The sequence below is a fragment of the Cataglyphis hispanica genome, chromosome 14 (genome assembly GCF_021464435.1).
Source record: "Cataglyphis hispanica isolate Lineage 1 chromosome 14, ULB_Chis1_1.0, whole genome shotgun sequence".
NCBI lineage: Eukaryota > Metazoa > Arthropoda > Insecta > Hymenoptera > Formicidae > Cataglyphis > Cataglyphis hispanica.
The window spans coordinates 481,312-504,350 of NC_065967.1; the positions used below are offsets into that span (position 1 = coordinate 481,312).

At 33.4% G+C, this 23,039-nt stretch overlaps 3 protein-coding genes across 6 annotated transcripts in view; 1 reads left to right on the forward strand and 2 right to left on the reverse strand.

Moving 5' to 3' along the window:
* The window catches only part of LOC126854339 (4-hydroxybenzoate polyprenyltransferase, mitochondrial), a 43,335-nt gene that overhangs the window by 19,306 nt on the left and 990 nt on the right, over positions 1 to 23,039 (forward strand). The window contains exons 1-5 of one of the 3 annotated variants that reach the window (XM_050600938.1): positions 21,443 to 21,599; positions 21,922 to 22,279; positions 22,367 to 22,533; positions 22,602 to 22,749; positions 22,838 to 23,031. In XM_050600938.1, the coding sequence (XP_050456895.1) occupies positions 21,937 to 22,279; positions 22,367 to 22,533; positions 22,602 to 22,749; positions 22,838 to 23,031 (852 nt within the window). In that variant the 5' untranslated portion in view covers positions 21,443 to 21,599; positions 21,922 to 21,936. Of the gene's footprint in view, positions 1 to 21,442; positions 21,600 to 21,921; positions 22,280 to 22,366; positions 22,534 to 22,601; positions 22,750 to 22,837; positions 23,032 to 23,039 lie in introns of those variants that run through there. The other 2 variants (XM_050600940.1, XM_050600939.1) reach the window with 2 other exon arrangements.
* Positions 5,015 to 16,227, reverse strand: LOC126854333 (nose resistant to fluoxetine protein 6-like). Of its 2 annotated transcripts, none has more exons than XM_050600920.1 (12): positions 15,413 to 16,227; positions 11,067 to 11,281; positions 10,339 to 10,559; positions 10,165 to 10,256; positions 9,469 to 9,650; positions 9,102 to 9,268; positions 8,773 to 8,941; positions 8,185 to 8,381; positions 7,701 to 7,830; positions 7,234 to 7,423; positions 6,980 to 7,122; positions 5,015 to 6,519 (listed from the first exon to the last, which is right to left on the reverse strand). In XM_050600920.1, the coding sequence occupies exons 1-12, from the start codon at positions 15,624 to 15,626 to the stop codon at positions 6,001 to 6,003; spliced, it is 2,439 nt and encodes an 812-aa protein (XP_050456877.1). In that variant the 5' UTR covers positions 15,627 to 16,227; the 3' UTR covers positions 5,015 to 6,000. The 2 variants fall into 2 exon arrangements, with proteins under 2 accessions (XP_050456877.1, XP_050456878.1); XM_050600921.1 differs by lacking the exon at positions 15,413 to 16,227 and adding an exon at positions 12,486 to 12,573.
* On the reverse strand, positions 19,259 to 21,058 carry LOC126854351 (UMP-CMP kinase). Its single transcript, XM_050600958.1, has 2 exons — positions 20,630 to 21,058; positions 19,259 to 20,136 (listed from the first exon to the last, which is right to left on the reverse strand). Exons 1-2 carry the CDS (start codon positions 21,008 to 21,010, stop codon positions 19,858 to 19,860), a joined length of 660 nt encoding a protein of 219 aa, XP_050456915.1. The 5' UTR covers positions 21,011 to 21,058; the 3' UTR covers positions 19,259 to 19,857.

A 23,039-nucleotide genomic window follows, 5' to 3' on the forward strand; every position in this document is an offset into this window, starting at 1 on the left:
GATCCATTTAAAAAAGAAAATCTCTTTATTTTAATAATATGTTATAGATTTTAATAACATAATATAATAATATAATTATTATAACAACAATATATTATTGCAAAATAATTTTTTGTATGTTATATATATATTATATATTAAATGTAACGTTTAATTTAGAGGGAGATAATCTTAGAAAAAAAGATTTAATATACAAATTTAATAATTTAATTGATTGATTTAATAAAAAAATTTAATATACAAATTACATACGCCTATAATAAGAATCGTGATTAATTTGTGAGACATACGATACAACGGAGGACCGTTGTTGATATCGGGAATAAATGAAATCTGTTTTCATGAAGAACACTCGGACTCTAATTTTATCATCGCGGATCGAGCGAGTTTGCCGTTTCCATCAAAATGGATCGGCAAATGACCATGATTCATCACGAATGTTTTTTTTTTTTTTCTGGAAATACAACGAGCAGATCCTTTCGCGATAGAGTTCGTTGAATTTTTACGAGTGTGAGTCTAATTGCGAAATCTAATATCCATCATCTCGGATTTGAAGTGCCGGCGAAACTTCCTCTTCTCGAGGATCGCGCGATAAAAGTTCATTCCACGAGCATCGTAATTAGCGCCAAAACGGACTAAAAATAACGCCGGTCACTGCCTCGAGGCAAACTCAAGTTAAAACTCCGCTTAAGTGGCTTTATCTGCCCTTTTCCCAGGCTGGTGCTACTTGCACTCGCAAAAAGCCAATTCCTGTCACGGCCCGTTACCATTGATGCAACGTCGGGGGGACCGAATTAAGGTTTCGGTACACAATAAAAAAACCTTGTGCTGTCAGCAGCTCTCTATATTCGATAATTGGAATGAGATTATTTTTTATTTATTTTTTGTTAACAATAATAATATCTGCCGTATTCAATTAATTTCATTAACTCGATTAACATAAAATTTAATACATCAATCTTTGTAATAATCGTTTTATGAAAAATTATTAGTTTTATTGCTTAGAAAAGAATTTCAGTTTCAAATTGACAAGCGTATCGATTAAACTCTACACACATGACGCAATTAAATTCTCAATCATCGAATTATATTATATAATAATTATTTATCGCGTTGTTAGGAATAACAAAGACGATAATTGGAGAAGAAGATATGACGGACTTGACATGAAGAAATACTCAGTTCCGCCCTCGTTTCGTATTACCCGAGATTACTCTATATCGGTAGGCGTCGATGACTCGGATCCCTTACATGTAACTTGATATCACTGACCAATACGCAAAGTCTTCTTCGGTCAAAATTTTATTCGTTTTTGTACTTCCTCGCGTTCTTAAAATTTTTTTTTTTTTTAATATAAGTTTTTCTCTCTATATTGTGTATTAACAAATTCTAAAAGGTTCTCTTCTTGACGATTTCTGTCTAGAAGCACTTTTTTGCCAATAATCTGGAATTCTTAATAATGTGTTGACCCGTTCGTTTTTGTGTAGTGAATTATATTTTATAATATATGATATATACTATTTTATTTTCAAGTTATGGTATATTAGAAAATTATATATATTGAGATAATGGATTAATATCATTTTCTTTGATGCTATTTTTCCATACATATCATGATCTTTATTGAGATGTCAAGCATGTAAATTTCTTGTTCTAGTAAACACGCGCAAATTGCATGCCGAGGAGTCGATGCAATGACGGGAAAATAAGTGGGAAAGGATATTGAGAAAAGTGAGAGATATCGCTTTGCCGATGAGGCCGCGGTCTTCCTGGCGCCGGCAGCAAATAGGGATCATTGTCGAATCTGTCGCTCTTCCTTTCTCCGCGTTTACAATTTACGAGTTTCTTCGGACATTCGTCGGACGACGGCGAAGAAGAAACGAGGACAATCGTTGACGTAGGTAGCCGAAAAGCTTTGCCCTCATATGCAACCACTTGAGTGTCTTTTTATAGGCGCCTCTCTTCGTATTTCACACTTGCACCAAGCGCCGATTTGTCCCTCCCCTCCCCCTCCCTCCCTCCCTCCCTCCCTCCCTCCCTTCCGCCCCTTCCTCCTCCTAATTCCTCTTTGTAAGCCACGACAATCTGGGGTTCTTCACACTTTGCATATGCAAAGGAGAAACGAAAATAATAATTAAATGAACATCGTTATTTTTGAAAATTTTTTTTGCACCTGGGATTCAAGAAATTATTAATTGCACGAGAGAGACAAATAATAATCTTCAGCGAATATTATAATTACTGCGAAGATTAACATGATATGAAAAATGAATGTTAGTAGTATGAAGTAATCTAATATAATAAAAGTAAAACTCAAGAATTAAAAAAAAAAAAAAAAATAGAAAGTGTTTTCTCATCAAGATCGACTCGAAGTTAAAAATGCAGAAATATTTTTAATTTTATGTACAGTGAAAGAATAGTCACAAGTATAATAATCAATGAATATAATTAATGAAAAGAAACATGTATAGTAGAGACTATCCTCTTTCTTTTTCCCAAATAAACAAAATACAATTTCATTCTCTTGGCCCCCAAAAAAATTCGCGTAGCTTTATTGCTCTAAACATACTGTTCGCTCGCTGAATAATTATTCTCTCGATATGAGTGTCGCCTTTCTCGTCTGATATTATCATGTATTAAAAAATATCTCTCGCGCGACGAAACTCGGAGCGGAAAAGCTTCTCCACGTGCGCGCCAGATATCCCTCTTCGGGATTCGTCCTCCTTGCATCTTGCGCCGCGTGCCGAGCAAGCGTTTCGGAATCAGGAGGGGCTTCTTTTGACTCTATTGTCCTAGCGCCTCCGGTTACATTTTATTGCAGGGCGCGATGGCGACGCGTGCTAGTCTCGCTCGATGTCGCCGAAAAAGAACATTTTTTCGTGTCCTCTTCGTCGACAAGGAATACCCGGATCGTCCCGGTTGGCGCCAAGTCGCCGAACTGTTTCGTCCCGAGCGTTTCGCACAAGCTCCGATAGAAGATCTCGTGTTGTCGAAATTGGAGAACGCGCGACGGAAATGAGTCACGACGCCGTAATCTCTTCCGTTTTTGGTTTCTTCGGAATTGCACAGTTTTTCAGGAAAAACTGACCGAGTTTCTGGTATCATGATTTTATTAACAAACTTACAATTAAATGTACCATATTTTTAACTAATTTATGTATTTAACGTTTTTATGTTTTAATATAATATCACATTAAAGCTTATCCCTCTATGATTAATAAACTTAACTTTACTAATTACAAGATATAATAATATAACGAGAGAATAATGTAATACATAAATATAAAATTTGTATCGTATAAATTTTCTCATATAAATTATTTATCAAAAACAGATATTAAAATAAAGAAATAGATCGGACTGAATTGACACTCAGATTTTATCCCATTTTAGCTTAATTATAATAAATCAACGCACGCCTATATAATATTATAAATATAAACACATATCTGGGGGAATATATAATGCTTACATGCCGATTTATTTACGCATCTCATTGTGCATGCTAATAGCGCGTGAAAAAAAAAAAAAGAAACGAACGGGGGAAAGAGAGCGCGGGAGAAAGAATAGATAAATATCTCCGACTGCATGTCCCGGCAGCCAGCAGTCGTTTCATTACGTTTTCATTGCGGAAAACGGTGGGCCACGCAGATGTCGACCACTTGCTACCTCGAGGATGACGATCTGGGTGAAATGTATTCTCTCTGTTTGTCGCCACAGGGTGCCACCATCGGGCAACGCGTCTCGCTACCGCACCCTGCGCCCCTCGGCACAAGTTTTCCCCTGCTTCCCCTAATTCACGTAACGACGTAACACGCCGCCGATTCTCTCGCAATTATGAGATGCATTGAGATATAGACGCGCCCCCGCCCCCGCCGTCAAATGTGCAATCGGCCAATTACGATTGCTGCGGTAACCCTTTGACAAGAACGTAAGACCAAAAAAAATATTTTTAGGTATAAATATATATAATAAATATATATATATATAATTAGATTAATTAGATAAGATTAGAATTAAATGAGCGAAAAATTTGCAGGTGAATTTTTTTGATAGATAAATTATTTGTCAATTAAGTTAAATAAAGGCGAAAATTTCTTAGGTAAATACTGTTAACGCTGAACGGATTAAAAATAAAATATTAATTATTAATTAAATTAATTACTTATTAATTAAATTAAATACATATTTAGATAATAATTAAAGAAAATAATTTGGCAAGAAATAACGAATAGAATTGAATGAGACAGATCTCTTAATTTTTATTAAAGTACAAATTTTAACTTTTCCTCTCTCTCTCTCTCTCTCTCTCTCTCTCTCTCTCTCATCATTATACAATTTATTTTAATGTCAAAATTTTTTAATGTGTTTTTTGACATGAAGAAATACATCTGCGGGCAAAGTTTTGTTAATCACCGTTATATCAACATGAGAAACTTCTTTACGCAAATTGAATTGAATTTAATAGAACGTTTTCTGAAAATTCGCATTCTTTTTCCCACGGTAGCGAATGTGTCCCCGGGGTATCTTTCACGCGTGTTACGATTGCTCTTGCATCAACCCTTCGTTCGCTAATGATGTCATTAAATTTCCATATACATTAGCTTAATACTTTCTTTTCTCTTCACTTGAACATTTGATCGAGATCTCTACTGCGGCTTTCTAAAGTATCTTTTTCTTTGAATAGCAATGATCTTTCCCGAAAAGCGAATAAAGGACAAATTTTCCGTCGGCCGTATCGAGTCGGGATATCGATTACTCCTCCATAGACTTCGCACAGACTCCGCATTGTTGTTTTTTTCTCGGCTTACTTTTAGGCCGCTAAGCGCTCGAATCTGTTCGGAGAGAGAGTAGCCGCTTCTCTCTTTTAAAGGGTACAATACATATGTTCGCATTGCGCGCGTGTGAAAGAAGGGAAATGTGAGAGGTAAAGAGATGACCTAAATAAACAACGATACGGGTTATTGGCAATGAACTTCGGAATTGTGACGGGTTGATTCCTCGAGTCAAGTCGAAAGGGTGCTCATGAATTTTTATCAAGACGTTCAAATTTGTATTTTTATTCACGAATAGCTTACAATTAATATCTTCATTAATATATAAAAAAAAAAATCAATGCCTTTGTTCAACCCAGAGACTGTTATAAAGTATATTAGATAGATTAGTTTAGACGTTAAAAACTATTTACGTTAATTACTTTGTCAAAATAATTCGGTGATAAAAGTAGAAGCTGATTGAGTGAGAGAATATGAGGTAATCTTTCTTGCTTCTTATTTTTAGTATATTATTATTATTTAAAATATAAGTAGTCATATGTTGCTCACAATTTTGTAGAAGCTTCTTTAAATAACACTTTAAAGTTTTATTTTTTTTATAACGTAAATTTAAATGCGTCTGTTGATTATAACTCTATCAATACTGCAAGTAATGACGATTAAATCGATGGTCGCTTTCACCCTTGTCACATCAAGGATTATACATTCTCTTCGCGCGAAAATTTATAATACAATATATAATTTAACAGTATATAATCTCTTACAATATACAATCTAACATTTTCTTATAATTATTAATAACAATGCATTATATATCACAATAATCATACAAATCATTAATCATTAATATCACTAAGAATCGATAAAGTAAAGAGAAGTAGTTCTCTTATATAATTCTCAATTAAAAATATAATTAAAAACTATATAATTAAAAACTCAATTAAAAATATAATTGAGTTAATTGTATACATAATTTCCTAGTCTATTTAACATTTTCATAGCTAATACTATGTACTTATCGATATTCCTAGATATTTTATTGTGGATTGTAAACAAAGTCTAATTCTCTCTGTAATTCATTTCTTCAAATATATAAAATCACTATTATATATCACGCACTTTTTTTTCTTATATGTATACATATATATATATATATTTTTTTTTCTTATATTTTATTTCTCTTGCTATAAAACTGAATATTCTTGGCTCACAAGCTTTATTATAATCATATGCTAATTTTTCTATTTTTTGAAAAATGACTTGGTTTTATGATATCAGCAGACTCGATGTTTATTGACAATTTTCCACTCGAACTCATTCTTGATCGTTCATCGAAAGTACGGTAAAAATCGACATTGACATAACCGGATTTTCTCTTGTGGGTATTCATGTCTTGTGCGTCGTCGCATTTAATTGGGTTGATAAGATAAATTTTACTGATATTTTTTTTTGCTTCTTCGTGTTCTACGCTATTTTCGCGATTTTCGTCAGCGGTTTCTGTAGAATCGCAGTAGACCATATCTTTTTCCGAATTATTATCATTGTTATATGTAGTCGAAAGCTCGTTCCTCGATTGACTGATCTCCTTGTCAGAGTCCGTTGTGTGTCTGAAATTCCGCTGTTTCGACGATTTTCGGCCAGAGAGAAGGATACGGTCGATATTTGTAAAAGGCATCTCAAAACAGAGGCTCCATATGGCTGATAATATCATCGTAAACATCAAATTGGCGAAAAACGCACGCAACTGACAAAATAAATGGGGAAACTTATCAGTGTTTGTTTTTATCAATATTTATCAATATTTATCGATCAATATTTGTATCATATGTAAATTAAAAAATTCAAATAAAATCAAATACAGTAATAGCAATAATAGCAATAAAAATTTTTGAAAAAAAATTAGTAATTATGTTTGCATATAAACGATAATATATACTTTAAAATTTAAACTATTTCGTTATCTTTACTTAAAATCTTATGTTTATTTCTATCATGTAGATTTTTATAGAAAATTTAAATTATGATAAAATTATTATTGTTTACTAATTATCATTAACTATTAGATATCGCATTTTTTATAATTAAGATGTATTATGAAAAATTTTTATCTTAGCAATAACTTAACCAATTATTTTTATTGATGTACATCTATCTTTATTACTTTTATTAAGATAGTTTTTATTATTTTCATCTTTCTTACTCACCACATTTATTGATGTTAAATTGCCGGTGGTACGAGCGGTTCCAATATCGGATAGTAGAAAAACATAATGACATAAATAAGCGCAATAAGATAATTTGCTCAGCGGTAGCCATCCGCACCAAGAAAGGAAGTGATTCACGGGACCTTGAAAAAATGAATGGCAGCATAAGCAGAGAGAAGTGTCTAGACACTAGACACTGATGTTGACACAATCCGATTTAGTAATTATCTCGTGAGCGCGCACGTTTTAATTACCTGCATAACCGTTAACGCAGCAAAAGATGATCCAGGAGACTGATAACGCGAAGGTCTGCCGATGAAAACCCGCATAAAAACTTGCCTCCAATCTATTGTATTCGTGATCTTCAAAATACATGGCACGCGGTCCGAAAATGGCCGAACAACCGATGAGAATGGCAATCAGCCAACCGCAAATCACATGGCTCTGTGCATAAAAAATATATGACACATGATGATTTTTTTATAATAATTTATTTCATTTTTTTTTAATTTAAAATATATACATATAAATATGTATTATATCTATTAAAATATTTTATATAATATATGTATAATAAATCTTATATAAAATATAATATATTATTTTTAATCTGTGGGGGCGGGATGCTCTCAAATTTTGTCAATTTTGTTTTTTGATATGAAATATTAAATAGAAAAACATAAACATACTAAAATCAATTATATATAAATGATATACTTACGACGCGTAGCTTAACTTTAGATTGTGTCTTATATAAGACATACCCAAGGCCTAATCCAATGACGTAAGGTCCAAATCTATTATACACCTTTGTATAAATTTCCAGGTATACTTGACTGACGTTCATCTGGCTACAAAACATTTCTTGAGATCATTAAATTGAATGATTCAAGTCCGACAAAAAATTTTATAAGCGCTATTTTCGCACAAGAAATATAATTCTAAATAGTGATTACGTAAAATGATCCAAACTTTTATGGTTACTTGATAATTAATTCATGACTTTTTCAATGTGAAAAAAATTGCAACAACATAGATCTAAATTACATATCATGATAACAAAATTTTAATGTTAAGTATATATAAAATATTTAAATTAAATTAAAAATAAATAATTTGAAGGATACATATATAAGAACGTTCTTAAATAAAAATTTTAATAAAATAATTTCTCAGCAAAAATTGAATTGAAATTCTGCACTCACTCCTTATAGTAGAGCATTGTGCCCGTTAGCTGATGTATAAATGTTATAGCAAACGGCACTAAGATCGAGAGAAGAAAGCAAGTAAACAGAATAATGTTGAAGTAGAGGCTCCTGAACTTCAGCATAGGATAAAGTACAAGCGGTGATAGCCAGACAAGCTGCATATCGGTCGAAAGGTACCAAGATTGAGACATGCACTAGAAGCAGACGTAAGAAAAGTAAGAAAAGGATGATATCTTCATAACGTGGATGAAAAAATCGGGGAAATCCGAAAAGAGCCGGAGATCGCAAAATAACATAAGATTTAGTAAAACTAAACTAAAAAGAATAATAAATAATTCAAAATATTCAATAAAAATTACACGGACAGCGAAAAAAAAAAGAGAGAGAGAGAGATATAGCACTTATATAGACTGTCCAATGGCATATATACAACTCCGCGGCTATATAGAAAATAGTCGTTAATTATGATTCAACACACACATACACAGTCGATAAATCGTTGTACTTGGAACGATAATTAATAATAAAAAAATATACATAGTAAAGGACATGCTTAAAGGAATCTTAATCAATGAGATAATCTACCATGTTTGGCACGTTGACGAAGTTGTTAACGTAGAGAAGATTCGTATACCAATTCTCGCGACAGAAGTTCTTATTGGAACCAACCCATGCATCCCAATTCGGTCCCATTCCGATTTTATAAAACAACGTGGCATAGAAGCCGATCATCATCGCGTAGGCTGGTGTCACTCTGAAAAGATATATAGAAAGAAAAACAGAATTAAATTGTATCGTATGATATCTATGAATATAATTATAGGGCATAGCATGTATTTGTGAAACTTAATTTGCAGAGGATTTTGCGAGACAGGCTAGTTTGTTTATGCATATATATATATATATACACGTACCTTATATAACGATGAATGTAAAGCCCTATAAAATCGAAACATGAGTTTGAGGCTCGTTCCTTCTTCAATAGTACGTTGTAGGAGAGCAAAGTGCTGCTCAGAAGAAAGAAAGTGTCTGTGACGATGTTCCCGTTGAGTACCAGCATGCTGTTCCAATCGTGATGCATCTTTTTGTTATGATAATAAAAATAATGACAAAAGTTAAAGGTGCAGACCTTTACGGATTATATGAAAGAATAAAGCGATTTTTTAATTATTTATTTTTAATATAAAAAAATCAATTCTTCCTTGGTGATAGAAATTGGAAAATAGATGCAATTTCCTCTGTCAATTCATAAGAAACTGTATAAAATTATTAGAAACTCACTCGTACAATCTGCGTGAGGTTCATTTTGACACCAACCGCCTCCAGGTAATACGTGTGCCCGTATATTATCCAACAAATAGAGATAAAGCGCATGCCATCTAAACAGCTAATAGCCTCACGCTGTCTATCAGTCCGCAACAGATTCTTCCCGTTCGTGTACAAAGAAAACGATGTAAAGATAACTGCGAGGAATCATTATTGCCATTAGTTTCGGAAATTTTGTCCTTTGTATCTTTTTTCAAAATCATATTTAATACAATATTTAATGCACGAGGAAGGAAGACCGTACATTTTATGAGAAGCAATGAATCAAAATATTTAACGTCAGCAGTTAGGAAAAGACGGCACGGAATTTCACAGAACGATGTGAGGAGTAAGAAAGCAGAGTTTAAAGACAAGTATTGAGTCACATTAAAGTTCAGAATAAAAATGATGGAGATAGGATAGATTGTGAGAATAAAACATTGATAAATTTTTAATTAATCAAAATATTGATATTATACATATATGTACATACAGGTGTATAATCACGACTTTCGGATGCCATAAAAATATCGAAGGCAAGAATTTTAAACAATAAAGCTAAATACGATTTGTATTACATTTACATATATTGTGTTACACACTGTATATTTATATATAGTGTATAAAGCACATATATCTCTTTATTATATGCTATTACATAGTTATTTATACCTTTCCATTTCGATGTAATGTTCCGATATAGTCCCGTAATGTCGTATACCGTACTGGCTATAACCAGGAATGCGATGAATGCAAGAATCACTCTAAAATTTTCGAAATTCTCGTTACTTACATTATGCACACTTTACGAAAAAATCGATACTTAGATAATTTAGTTGCATTTACATGTAACAGACATCGGCGTGATCCCAGCTTGAGTTAACGCTCTCTATGGTGTGACATGATTCCTTAGGAACGCTAACGATCATGTCCACACGCCCTTCAACTTTCAATGAATCAAATTCGAGTTCCAGAGCCTCCTGAATTTCCGTATAGTTACACGTGGATGGAACGCACCACATCCATGTGTAATCAACCGTATTACCGGACGTCCATTTTGTCGCATTCTATGTCACAAAATATATTAAAATATTTAGCTTTTATTTATTTAGTTATCCTATTTTTTTTTTGTTTATTGAATAAATAAAATTATATTTTACTGAGATTTAGAATAAATGCTTATGCAAAGAAATAAAATTTAAATAAATAAAATCAATTAATATTAAATTAAAATTAAAGTTAAATATTTTATGTTTGAAAAGTTTATTTAATTTACCTCTAATTAACATATAAATTTATATAATTTATATAATTATAAAATGTAGTATTTCTAAATGTGGATTTTTTTTTTTAATAGTTTTTATAAATCTCTTTTATGTTGTTAGACACTATTTTGTATCGTTTTTTTAAGATTTAAATACTTATATTTATTTAAAAAAAATTAAGAAAACATATTCGGCATATTTAAATTATTTGTGTTAGTTGATACATATAAGTAGAGGAATTTATAAATTTTGATGTATAGATTTTAGATTTACGATAAGGTCTATAATGATTCATTAATACGAACTCACCGACGCGATCGCGACATTCAGGAGCAAATCACTTAAGTCCAACTCGCGTTCCGATGCACCGTCATCCGCGGTTATCTCGAATTGCACCGCCGCGTTGCAAGCTTGCCCGACAAAGCCATGTTCGTTCTTCACGAGTAAGCATTCGTCGAAATTGCCCAGCTGTTTATAATTGCCAGTGATTACGCCGGATGGTATTTTAACCGAAGCATCGTACACTGGAACAAAGAAACAACGTCGAACGTTTGTTCCACACAAACAGAATTTCAGCATTATTGATAATCAAATAGAGATTTCAACGAGCGAGCGAGAACTCTTATCAGCTGTGCAATAAAAGATCGAAGCTGTCATTGCAATTATTAAGAATTTCTAATAAGTATGTATTTAATATTTCATACAAAATTTTTTTAGCGAATATTTTATCTCCGCGACGACAAAAATGAGACGTGGGATAAAAGATGCTGTCAGAGACGTGGAATTAATTGAGCGTGCGTAAAAAGAGCATCAACGAACAAAGTCGTAATCTCCAATCCGTCTGCATTAATTCCGCTTTGCAAAGCTTGCCACTGCCAATCTACTATCGATGCGTCGCTTATTGTAACGTTTTTCCGGCTGTTACGATATTCACGGCATTCCGGCTTTGACATTTAACAATTGCGCCCTCCTCCCCCTCCTCTCGCCCCCGCTCACTTCGTTTGTAATAAGCACAGAGTCTGAAACCGGTTGAAACAGGCGCACGTGTAGTCAAGGCGTTCTTCTGTCCTCAATCCATGCTACAATCAGCTAACATCATTTTTTTCTCTCATTTGAATATCCGGAATCATGATTAACTCAATTAAAGAGAATAGTGATAGCTGAATGTCGATTATGGATTCCCTTACAAAGTCCAAATAAGATTTAATCGCTTATTAAATTCCGTGTTATCGTTGCAGAATGCATAAATATCCATTGCCACGTATAGACATATCATATTATAATAAATTATCATAATATGCATTTTTAAACAAAAATAAAACTGAAACCGTTAAAGCCATGTCTTAACTCTGTCGTTATAATCTCGACTTTCTATCAATTATCTCCCATGCCTTCTATGATGCGATGTTTTGAAATCTATCTCGTTTTCTATGATTTTTTATAATTAATACGTAATTAAGATTTAACCAATATCTCAAGTCCTCCATTTATATATTTCCTCCATTGGCTTCGTGCGGTAAACAAATTAGATTGAGGAAAAATTTCAAACGATTAAATTCAATGCGGCAAGAGATACACAGCTGAAACAGATATTTGCGTTGATCAAAGTCGCACGTTCAATTCTATGAGACTAGCGATAAATTATTAAAGCGTACTGGGAGAGAACTACGTCATGCTCTATGATTTATATTATTACTCATCTTTCCCGCAACGTATATACAAACGTACGTGATTTCAAGGCGATCCCTTGCTCTGTACCCCCTATCTATGATCGCGCTGTGACGTAGAGCAGCGTCAATGTCGCGAGTGCATTAGCTGCGGAAGTGCATCGCGCGATGCGTTGATATCGGCGACGATCCGTGGAATCGCGCGCTGCTAAACGATTGATTAAATTGAAGGAAGAAAAGAGCTTCGTATCGAAAAATTATATATCGCGAATTTTAAATTTCCGAACGTGCGATAGCAAGCGTTTTTTATGTAGATTACGCGACATCCGCGATAGCGGATTAATGTCCTCGGTTAATTTAAACTCCTGATAAAAGGAACTTAATCAACAAAGATAGTTGAGAGATTAAAATATAAATTATCTTTTATTCCTAAAATTTGTGAAATTTCTGTTTTATTGTAGCAGAAAGGGGGCCTGTGAGCGTTTCTGAACCCCTCTGATGCTCGAAATCTACCATTAATTACACTTGTCTTTTGTACAAACAATAGTTAAAGAATCGCGCAAACTAATCGGATCGGCAATTAAGTGACCTACAGGCCAGGGAAAGATCGATTGATCGATCGATCGCAGGCGATCCCTGATACACAAGGACGGTCATCGGCCTCGTGGATGCATCTCGCTGACCCAGTTTGGTCTCGCGCGTACGACGCACATACCAATTACATCGGTCAATATTATTGTTCCTACGCGCGGCGAATCGTTAATTATTTTTTTCTCAACGACATGTTGCTTTACGCTAATAATTCTCCTCCAAACATAGCAAGCGATCGCCGCGCCGGTCCTTGGAAAATCAGTCTTCTTGGCGATGATATTTTTCATTTGATAGAATTTTTTGTATTAATTGTTTTACTTTAAATAGTTGTTTAATTTCTAAAATATTTAATAAGTATTGATCAATCTTTTGTTTGCGATTAAATTCTTCTCGTAATATATATATATATATATTTAATTAAGTAAATTACTATTAATTTATCGATATATATAAAGAGAAATTGATAGAAAAAATTATTTAAAGATCAGAGGACTATCGTATTGCGGATATATCAATGAAAAAATTTTGACATTTGTTTTGAAAGTTTGACACTTGTGTCAAGAGAAATGAAAGTGCATCAATGTTTATATGGATTTATATTCTTTAAATACTGTATTTGCGCATTGACGTAAGAATGACGATGGTAAACATATCCGCTAAATAATTATCGCCGGCGAGATAAAAGCTGTCATAAAATGCAAAACGGTAATGCTCTATAATAGCGGTGATCCATAATAGCGGGATTTATATGCGTTAACAATGACGCGTGGGTTAAACGCTTTGTAACAGTCGATGCTGTCACTGATTGACATTACGCTATTAATATCAATCACATCAATGTCATTCGTTAATCTATGCTAGTCCAAGTGTCACGGAGACGATAATTCGCGTCCGCAAAAATGGATACAAGGTTCTTTCGATCGTACACAAATTCAACTTATATCATCTCCCTCGAATGCATCTGTAATCTGATGTCGATCTCTGATGTCATATCTATTTCGCATCGAAATCACGCAATTTTAATCGACGGTCGATTCCCGAAATTTATTCTTACGAACTCTTGCGAATCTAAACAGGTGATGTAAAATTTTATCACATCTCACTTTTGCACAACTCGTCCTCGTTTACAAAGTACATTGAACTATCGTATCGCAGTAAAAAATATAATCTTCATAGTTATCGCTCGGTCGATCGGGCAATCTTTTTTTTTTTTTAAACCGACGAGATTGATATCTATTAATTAGTGATATGCATTCCACGTGTATCCACGCGATATCATACATAATGCCTTACATGCCCGATAACGTCTTATGAAAGAGAGAGAGAGAGAGAGAGAGAGAGAATTGTGCGTGCAATGTCCGATAATTGTATTGAACGTGATGGCACAATTGCAATCATTCCGTGATCTTACATGGCGCATAACGAGCAAAGCAATACGTAAAGATTATATAACGTTTTCCTCCTCGCGCTATCTTTTTTTTTTTCACTCGAATTATTCTCATACACACAGAGAGATAAAGAAAAAAATGATTATTATCAAATGTGCGTAGAACAATATTACTCGAAAAACAATTATTAAATTACGATTTTTAGACAAGGAGCTTTTCAGAAGATTAAGTATAATATTATATAATTTTTTTTTTATAATTAAATTTGGAAATTAAATATTTTTAAATAATGCGTTAAAGAAATTACAATTATTACACAAATTATGCGTAGGATAATTGTTAAAGATAATTACTGACTTATAATTTTTTTAAATAAATGGTTTTTTGGAGGATTATATGATATTATATTGTTCAATCAGGTTTAAATTCTAAGAATGTATGACTTCTTGGAATTCAATGAATTATTTTCACTTTCTCTTCTCTTTTTTGGATCCAAGAAAATGACAATCTTAATTTATTTGTTACACAATCGATTTAGCCCTAATATATAATAATAATAAAATAAATACATTGTAAATAGGATAATAATTATTAATGTAATAAATGTACATGGAATAATTATATGACAATATAGAATATGAATTTATATATTTCAATATATGCAAAAATATATTCAAAGTCTCTCGTAAGATGAGAAAATTATGAGGTCAGTCAAGCCGCAATATACATATATGAGAACTGAATCTAAAATGCCAGTCAAATTATGGATTTTTGTAAAAAAATTAATCTTGTCTCCAAGCTAATTGATTATTGATCGATAAAAATCGTTTTTCAAAATTATCAAGTATAAGAAATATATATCTATAACAAATATAACGAATCTCTCTGATCTCAAAATTACTGATAATAGTTTTAAATTTATGTTTAAAAGATGAATGTAACCGGTGTCCGCGAGAGGCTATGCATCTATGTTATGTTGATTACCGTATCAATTTTTAATTCTACTCACTTTGAAGCGCCCATGGTGTATATTTTTCAAGTTCCTCGAGATAAATTTTACTGTCGCGGATGCATTCCAGTGAGGCGAATTCTCGGGGCACAAAGGGCTTTGCAAGGACTTCCGCAAGGATAATTTCCGGTCTCTTTCCACTGACTTCCGTTACTATTTGCAGGCTCAAAAAGAGAATCATACATATCCCCCATCTTGAACGCATTAATTCCATCTTTCTCTCGAATTTTTTTTTTCTCCTGTTCGAGTACTATTAGCTATACTAAAACTTCTCTTTTTATTCGTCTTCCTCTTTGTCCTCTATATATATTATCCTCTATATATTTTTCCGAGAGAAATTTGTCAGAAAGGTAGGCATGAATCAGAATTGGCCAATGCGCCATATAACATGTCTCATTTCTCTTGGAATAAAATCTTTTTATTAAATTTCATAAATCAACGACAATTAATTCTCTCATACCTTCCTTACTCATTAACAGAATTATCTCAGCGTTATTACACGCCGTTTAGTAATTCTTCTCGCAATGAATTTTTACTCAACAGAGAAAAGAGACAGATATTGGCTGGATCCGCGTCGTTGCGTGGCCGGCGCTCGAAAGGGGCGCGCGGCGTTGACGTTGCGGAAGCACGTGTTTCGCGTGTCCTCGCGATGACATGTACGAACGAATGTCGCGCATCCACGTTAAAAAGAAACAAAACTCGAAACGCGACTGTGACTGTGGATTACGTTCTGTCAATCGGCGCGCTGGTTCACTTATATATCAGACGAACGTACGGAGCGATCGCGTGATGGGGGTAAGGGAGCCATTCCGAACTCCTCCGACACTGCCGTGACCATCTCGGATCTCCTCTTATCGATGTAAGCGAGGATTACGCATTCGCGGAGAGAAACGGCCGCCGCTGGAGAGTGGGAAGAAGCTCGGTACGGCGGCGGCGACCAGGAATTCGATAATGATGAGCGAAACGACTTTGGCAGAGAACCCGCGGAAGGTTGCGGATGGACAATGATGGTCCATCCACGTGTTCGTATAAGACACATCGAATGACAGACACGGAGAGACATGTTACAAGAAAATTTCCATTATTTCATTATACTTGATAAATTCGTAATGAGAAATTTCATATTTATATGTATAATTTTTTTAGAATTTGAGATTAAATTTTATAAAATAGCTATTAAAATGAAAAAAAATAAAATAAATCAAATTATATTTATTATTATACACATTAATTATTAGACAAACTAAATGTTTCTCAACATGAATGTCGGTTTTTTTATCTTTTAAATCGAAAAGAACAGATTGCGAGAAAAATACAAAGGTCAGCTTAATAATTTAAACTGAACTCTATGTGCGTCAAAATGGTGGTTTGTGAAATATGTTTTTTGAAGATTATAGACAAACAAATTTATTCTTTTATCACTAATATGATAATATTTTAAAAATTCTATCGTCTTTTAGAGACTAAAGATTAAAATTTGAATTAATCAGAATCTATTTATGTATCTCGCGAGTTTTATCAGCTCGATATTTTATTTATTAAGAATAATGATGGTTACTTTGTTATGCACGACCCTAGAGAACACAACGATGATACTTTTCTTGACTTAGTACTTTAATACACTATACATATATTTCAATACATTATTCAGTACACGGCTACTGATAGCTATAAGCTTTATAAGTGTCGTTACGCATATTTTCCAATATGTCAAAAAGAACTTACGGACGGACGATGATTTTATAGAGCCTATGGTTACGATAACCGTGTACACAGAATAGCGCTCTTATTTTTCAGATTCTAGCATGGATATCATTACAAGTGGGATAAAATTTATACTGGAATTACCTAACGAGTTCATCAAACTTTAATCACGTTTTTGAAAGGTGCATTTTGGATTTTATGTATCTTTGATAATGTCAATCATCTACTGATTATTATCAAAAGAATTTAAAAAGATGTTTTATCACTTGAGATTAAAACAATATTTTGTAATGTCTGAAATGTATAAGAAGCCATAATTCAAACGCTCGAAAATGTAATATCTTAAAAAAAAAAAAAAAAAATTGATTCAAGATCGATTCTTAAGAAACGCTTAAAAGTTCGTTTAGAAATTGCAAAAAACTTGATTAATGTTGAGGGTTGCCTTGAGAGAAACATAAGAAGCCGAGGACACTCAGAGGTCTCGGATGAGAAGAATTCGCATGTCTTTACATGTCTACCGTTTTTACGGGAATTATAATCGCAGCTTTGAATCGACTACGACTCATTCATTTCATCAGTCACTGTTAAATCATAAATCTAAAACGAGTGCGTCAAAGATATACAGAGAAGGCAACTGTTGTATATTCAGTTCTAAGCGCGACTAAAGATTCTTTAATCTCATTCGTTTATAACTAAACGTATGCATGTTTAGGTCAAGGCCAGTATTGGATATGATAATCGATAGAAATAAAAAGATCAGTGCATATCGCTGACAGTTGCATAAATAACATTTTGAAGGTCATTTAATATAAGCCATGCGTTGTTTCTTTTTGTCTCGCTTCTTCTCGCTTCTCGCATCTTCATAATGATATCTTATTAAAAATCATATACTGTATGTATGTTATCTAACGTGAAATCTGTTGCAATAAATCCCAGCGTATAATTTTCATTTTTGAATTTCTTTTAAATTTTCATAATGGAATGGTATAATAGTTATGATAATAATTTACATATCTGTTGGGATTGCGATATTAAAGTGAAAAAAAAAAAAACAAGTCGATTAAAAATCGCAAATTATAGATATCTTATCGCCAAAAGTATGCGAAATTTTCAAATCTTTAAGTCTTAAGTAAAGTTGTAGGCTCTGGAATTTCTCATGAAATCGTCATACGAATTTCTACCAGCATCGTTTCGCGAAGAAATTTCCCCTCTCGTCCTCGGTTGCTATAAATGTAGCCTCTACGTAATAATATGTGATTGCTCGTCGGGGCCAGTACATTCGACTTTCTCGATGCTGTAGTCGAAAAAAAATGTAACGTGAAGGAACTTTCGTAAAAGGCCCACATCAAAGACGCAGCAGGCATCGACGACTTGTAAACATGTATACAGTCAGATATACATACATATGAAAGAGCGATGATTCAGATTCACTGTACATTCAATGTTACGTTATATGTGTCGTCGTTAACGGGGATCGCGCTCTGTAATCTCTCGTTTTGTTTTATTTATACTACGATTAATTACTACGATTTACCCTCCTATCTTTCGCATTAAATAAGAGTTATATCACACTGGCATCTCTGATAAGGGGACATTGTACATTGCGCCTATCTGTCACCTTCACGCCGCAATCAGAATTTCTTCCCGTCATTGTTTTCGCCGACTTTGAAAATTTCCGCGATAATAAAAGATTTTGCCTGATCGAGATCATTCACCTCGAATATTCCGGATAAAAAAAGAGAAAAAATGCAAATATCCCGTCGACGAACAAGTAAAAAATTATACGGATGTATGCTTGTTCGGTATGATCAATAGTTATTTTATATTGCGAATTCTAGGATTGTTACGCATTTAATAATTTTTAATTAAAAAGTTGAAATTAGTATTTTAGATTATTTGTTGATTCAGTTGTTAAAATGCATACATGTGTATCTGTGGATATAAAGATGAATGTAAAAATATGACATCTTTTGTATAAAATTAATTCTCTGAAATCAGCTGTGTAACAACACTTGTATTTTCTCCCATTATTTATACGATTACATTCCTGTCTCATTGTATCCGAATAACGTCGTTATACTAATATTTAGAAAGTAGTTTGAAGGCAATGAGACAAAAGCGGAAAATTTGAAATAGAATACCTTGACATATTAATTATGAATATATTTTTACATAAGTAAATTAAAAATACATAATATACTTCTCTTCCATTTATCTTTTCTTCTGTCTTTTCTCACATTGATATACGATTTTTCCTAACAATCATTAAATTCTCATTCAGTATAATCCAATAATAATAACACGTCACTTGAATACTTGTTCTATAAATATATAAGCATGTACGCCAACGCTATATATAATATTGTATCAAAGAATTTACATTACGAGTCGCTGATTCTCTCGGTACTTCTGGCAGGATATTACAATGTTTTCCAATTGTTATACCAGTATTACCCGCATTTGCATTGTATTATTGTACATTTGTGAAGGAATGTTTAGCCAATAAAATTTGTAATGTGTATACAAAGATTGGAATAAAATATAGATACCAGTAAAATAAAATTAGAAACCTCTGTGCTATTTATAAATAAAGTGTGATACATCCTAAATAAAATACAGATGCTACCATGTGTGTAAAAATGTATCTATATCATGATACAGATGTAGAACTAAATATTCCTTAGCATCGAAAAGTACAATAATATATTTATTAGAATTGTTTTAGGAATGAACCGTTATTATTACCATCCTAACTTAGGGAAGAATTCTGCGACATCTTGAAACACCTCTTCCGGTGTCTTCATAGAATTAACTTTGTAAACTAAGCCCTGTTGCTCATACATTTCTATTATCGGTAATGTGTTTTTCAGGTAAGTCTGATGACGTAAAACCAAGGATTGCTCGTTGTCGTCGCTGCGACCGCTACCACTGGCACCACGCTTCAGACAACGTTGAGTGCAGACTTCCTGATTGCATTCACAGAATATTACGCCTTTCAGTATAACTTTGTCAGCCATTGCCTGAATACATAGAAACATATCTAGATATAATAATATCAAAAATAAATGAATAAAATTTATAAAACGCAGAATGTACGAGATCAAAAGTGCATTGTTGCCAAAATTTAGTTTTAGGAAAGTTTAATTTTGACATGGTTTTAATTTTAAGTGGTAAAATTATACAAAACTAGAATAGTATATATGGAGATAAATAAATAAACTAGACTTAATTGCTCCTAACGCACAGTATACATATGTATAAATTATCAGCATGAATGAATAATTTTAATATCATCTCCATTAAACATCTATTGAGTCCAAAAAGACAATATTACCTCTCAATACTTATTAATACTCTAGCAATTATCTCTGGTTGTATAACCACAGAAATGATAAGACATGAATATTCACAATTACAGCGACAAAATTCTGACAGCACTTTAACGACTTCTCGCGCGCGCGCGCAAACTTGACATATAAATATGCAAGAGAGTCCTCTCGACGAAGAAGGTACCTTATTCCAACCGTCGAGATTATCTTGATTTCTAGGAAAGCCATCGATGAGAAACCGATTGTGGGGATTCTCGGAAGTTTGCATAGCGCGATCGATGAGGCTGCAGGTGATCTCCACGGGAACGATCGTGCCGTTTCTGATATGCGTCTCGATGAGTTCGCCGTACTGCGAGCCGGGCTTGGCGCGTTCCTCGCGCAGCAGATCACCGGCCGACAGATGGACATAACCGTAGCGCTCGACGATGTAGCGACACAGCGTGCCCTTGCCGGCGCCCGGGCCGCCCAGGATAAACACCACCTCCGGCTTCCCTCTCGTCGTGACAGCGGACATCGCGCGGATACAACGACGCGCACCGGTCACGAGAGATCGCAACGCATACATGTACAAAGTCGCACACGTCACGATTAATCGGACTCCCTCCACCACGTGGCTGCCGAGCTGGCGCCATTTTTAAAAGGCGCCCCGATGGGCGACGCGGTCCCTCGTTAGATAATCGACAAGAGAGGTTATCTTTTTAATTTCGAAAATACATCAGCTGTGCTTGTTTATTTTCCTCGTTATCTGAATTTATACATATGTGTGAATTTATACTCATTTCAATTTTAAAGGAAAACTTGAATAAATAAATTTAATAAAATTCATAGAAACGAGAAATGTTGCATTTTTATACAATGTTATTATTTGAATTAGAAATTTTACTTAAAAAAAAAAGAATAAAAATCGATGTTTCTTTTAAATATGAATATGCACGATATATCATTATTCATTATCTTTGAATATCGTTGAAATATATCGACATCAAGTGATATCGATAAATCGACTAAATAGCGTGCGAAAAGCAGACGAAAACATCATTATGTAATCTTGTGTGTATAAAACGTGAAATAGTGTAAAGGATTGAATTTCAAAGAATGTCAAAGTAATTAAAATATATAGTAACAATGACTGTGGCACAATACACTATATGATAGTAAGGACAGAGGACTATTAAGATTGTTCTTTATTATTGAGTTTGCTATTTGTTGCGAAATACACAACCTCACTTATGACCATGTGACAGCTTTTTTTCAAACAATATAATGAATAAAATATTTTATTTCACAAATTTATTCTCATATCAAGTAATTTTGACAAAGACGTATTAAACTAGTTGTTATTAATTGATTGAAGATAAATTTGCATGTAATCCTCAGGTTATATTTTAATCATACTTTATGATTGAAATATGACCTTGATATGAAAGATTGACTTAGCTTAGAATATATATATCTTTTTAAAATATATTGTTATAGGTGAAACATTGAACAATGCTAATTATAAAAAGATGCCACCAACTCACTGGAGTTATCAATCTGCTGTCGTATAATACGTATCCTAGTTTTATTTTATTAAACTATACAGCTAGGAATTTTTCTAAGCTATGCACAGAGATGCACACTTTATCCATAGTACATAAAAAGTATAAGTATAAAGTGGATCCCAGTGTGCAAAAAATTGCCCATTCCTTATCAAGAACAAATAATGCATCAACTGATGTCACTTTAGTACAACAGCAGAAAAGATGCTTAAGCATTGCCGCAAAGCTAGTCAATAATGCCTCGCCTAAAGTACAACCATATATGAAACTTATGAGAATAGATAAACCAATAGGTAAAGTTCAATTATTCAATTTGTTAATTGGGATTAACAAACATATTGTATATACTTTAATATTTTTGTCCTTTTTAAATTATCTAGGAAGCTGGTTATTATTTTGGCCTTGTAGCTGGAGCATTGCGATGGCAGCTCCTGTTGGTGCCTTACCAGATCTCCAAATGTTAGCACTTTTTGGAACAGGAGCATTCATAATGCGGGGCGCAGGATGTACCATAAATGATATGTGGGATCAGGATATTGACAAGATGGTAAAATTCTTTGCAGCAATGCTCTACAACTTTCTCACAAGTATTACAGAGAAAATTTATGTTACTAGGTAGCTAGAACAAAGGATAGACCTTTGGTAACTGGTCAAATAACGCCAAGGCAATCATTAATGTTTCTAGCTGGGCAATTGAGTCTAGGTTTACTTGTATTGTTGCAATTGAATTGGTATAGTATATTTCTTGGTGCCAGTTCGCTAGGTATTAAATAATATTCTAAAGAATCTATAAATGATATAAAATTGAAATAATTTATAATGTACCTTGTACTTTTTTTCTTTTTTTTCAGGTTTAGTAATAATTTATCCTCTCATGAAAAGAGTGACATATTGGCCACAATTAATTTTAGGCATGACTTTTAATTGGGGCGCGTTATTAGGATGGTCTGCTATACGCGGATCATGCGATTGGTCTGTCTGTTTGCCATTATATGTAGCTGGTATTTGTTGGACTATTCTGTATGATACGATATATGCTCATCAAGTAGGTAG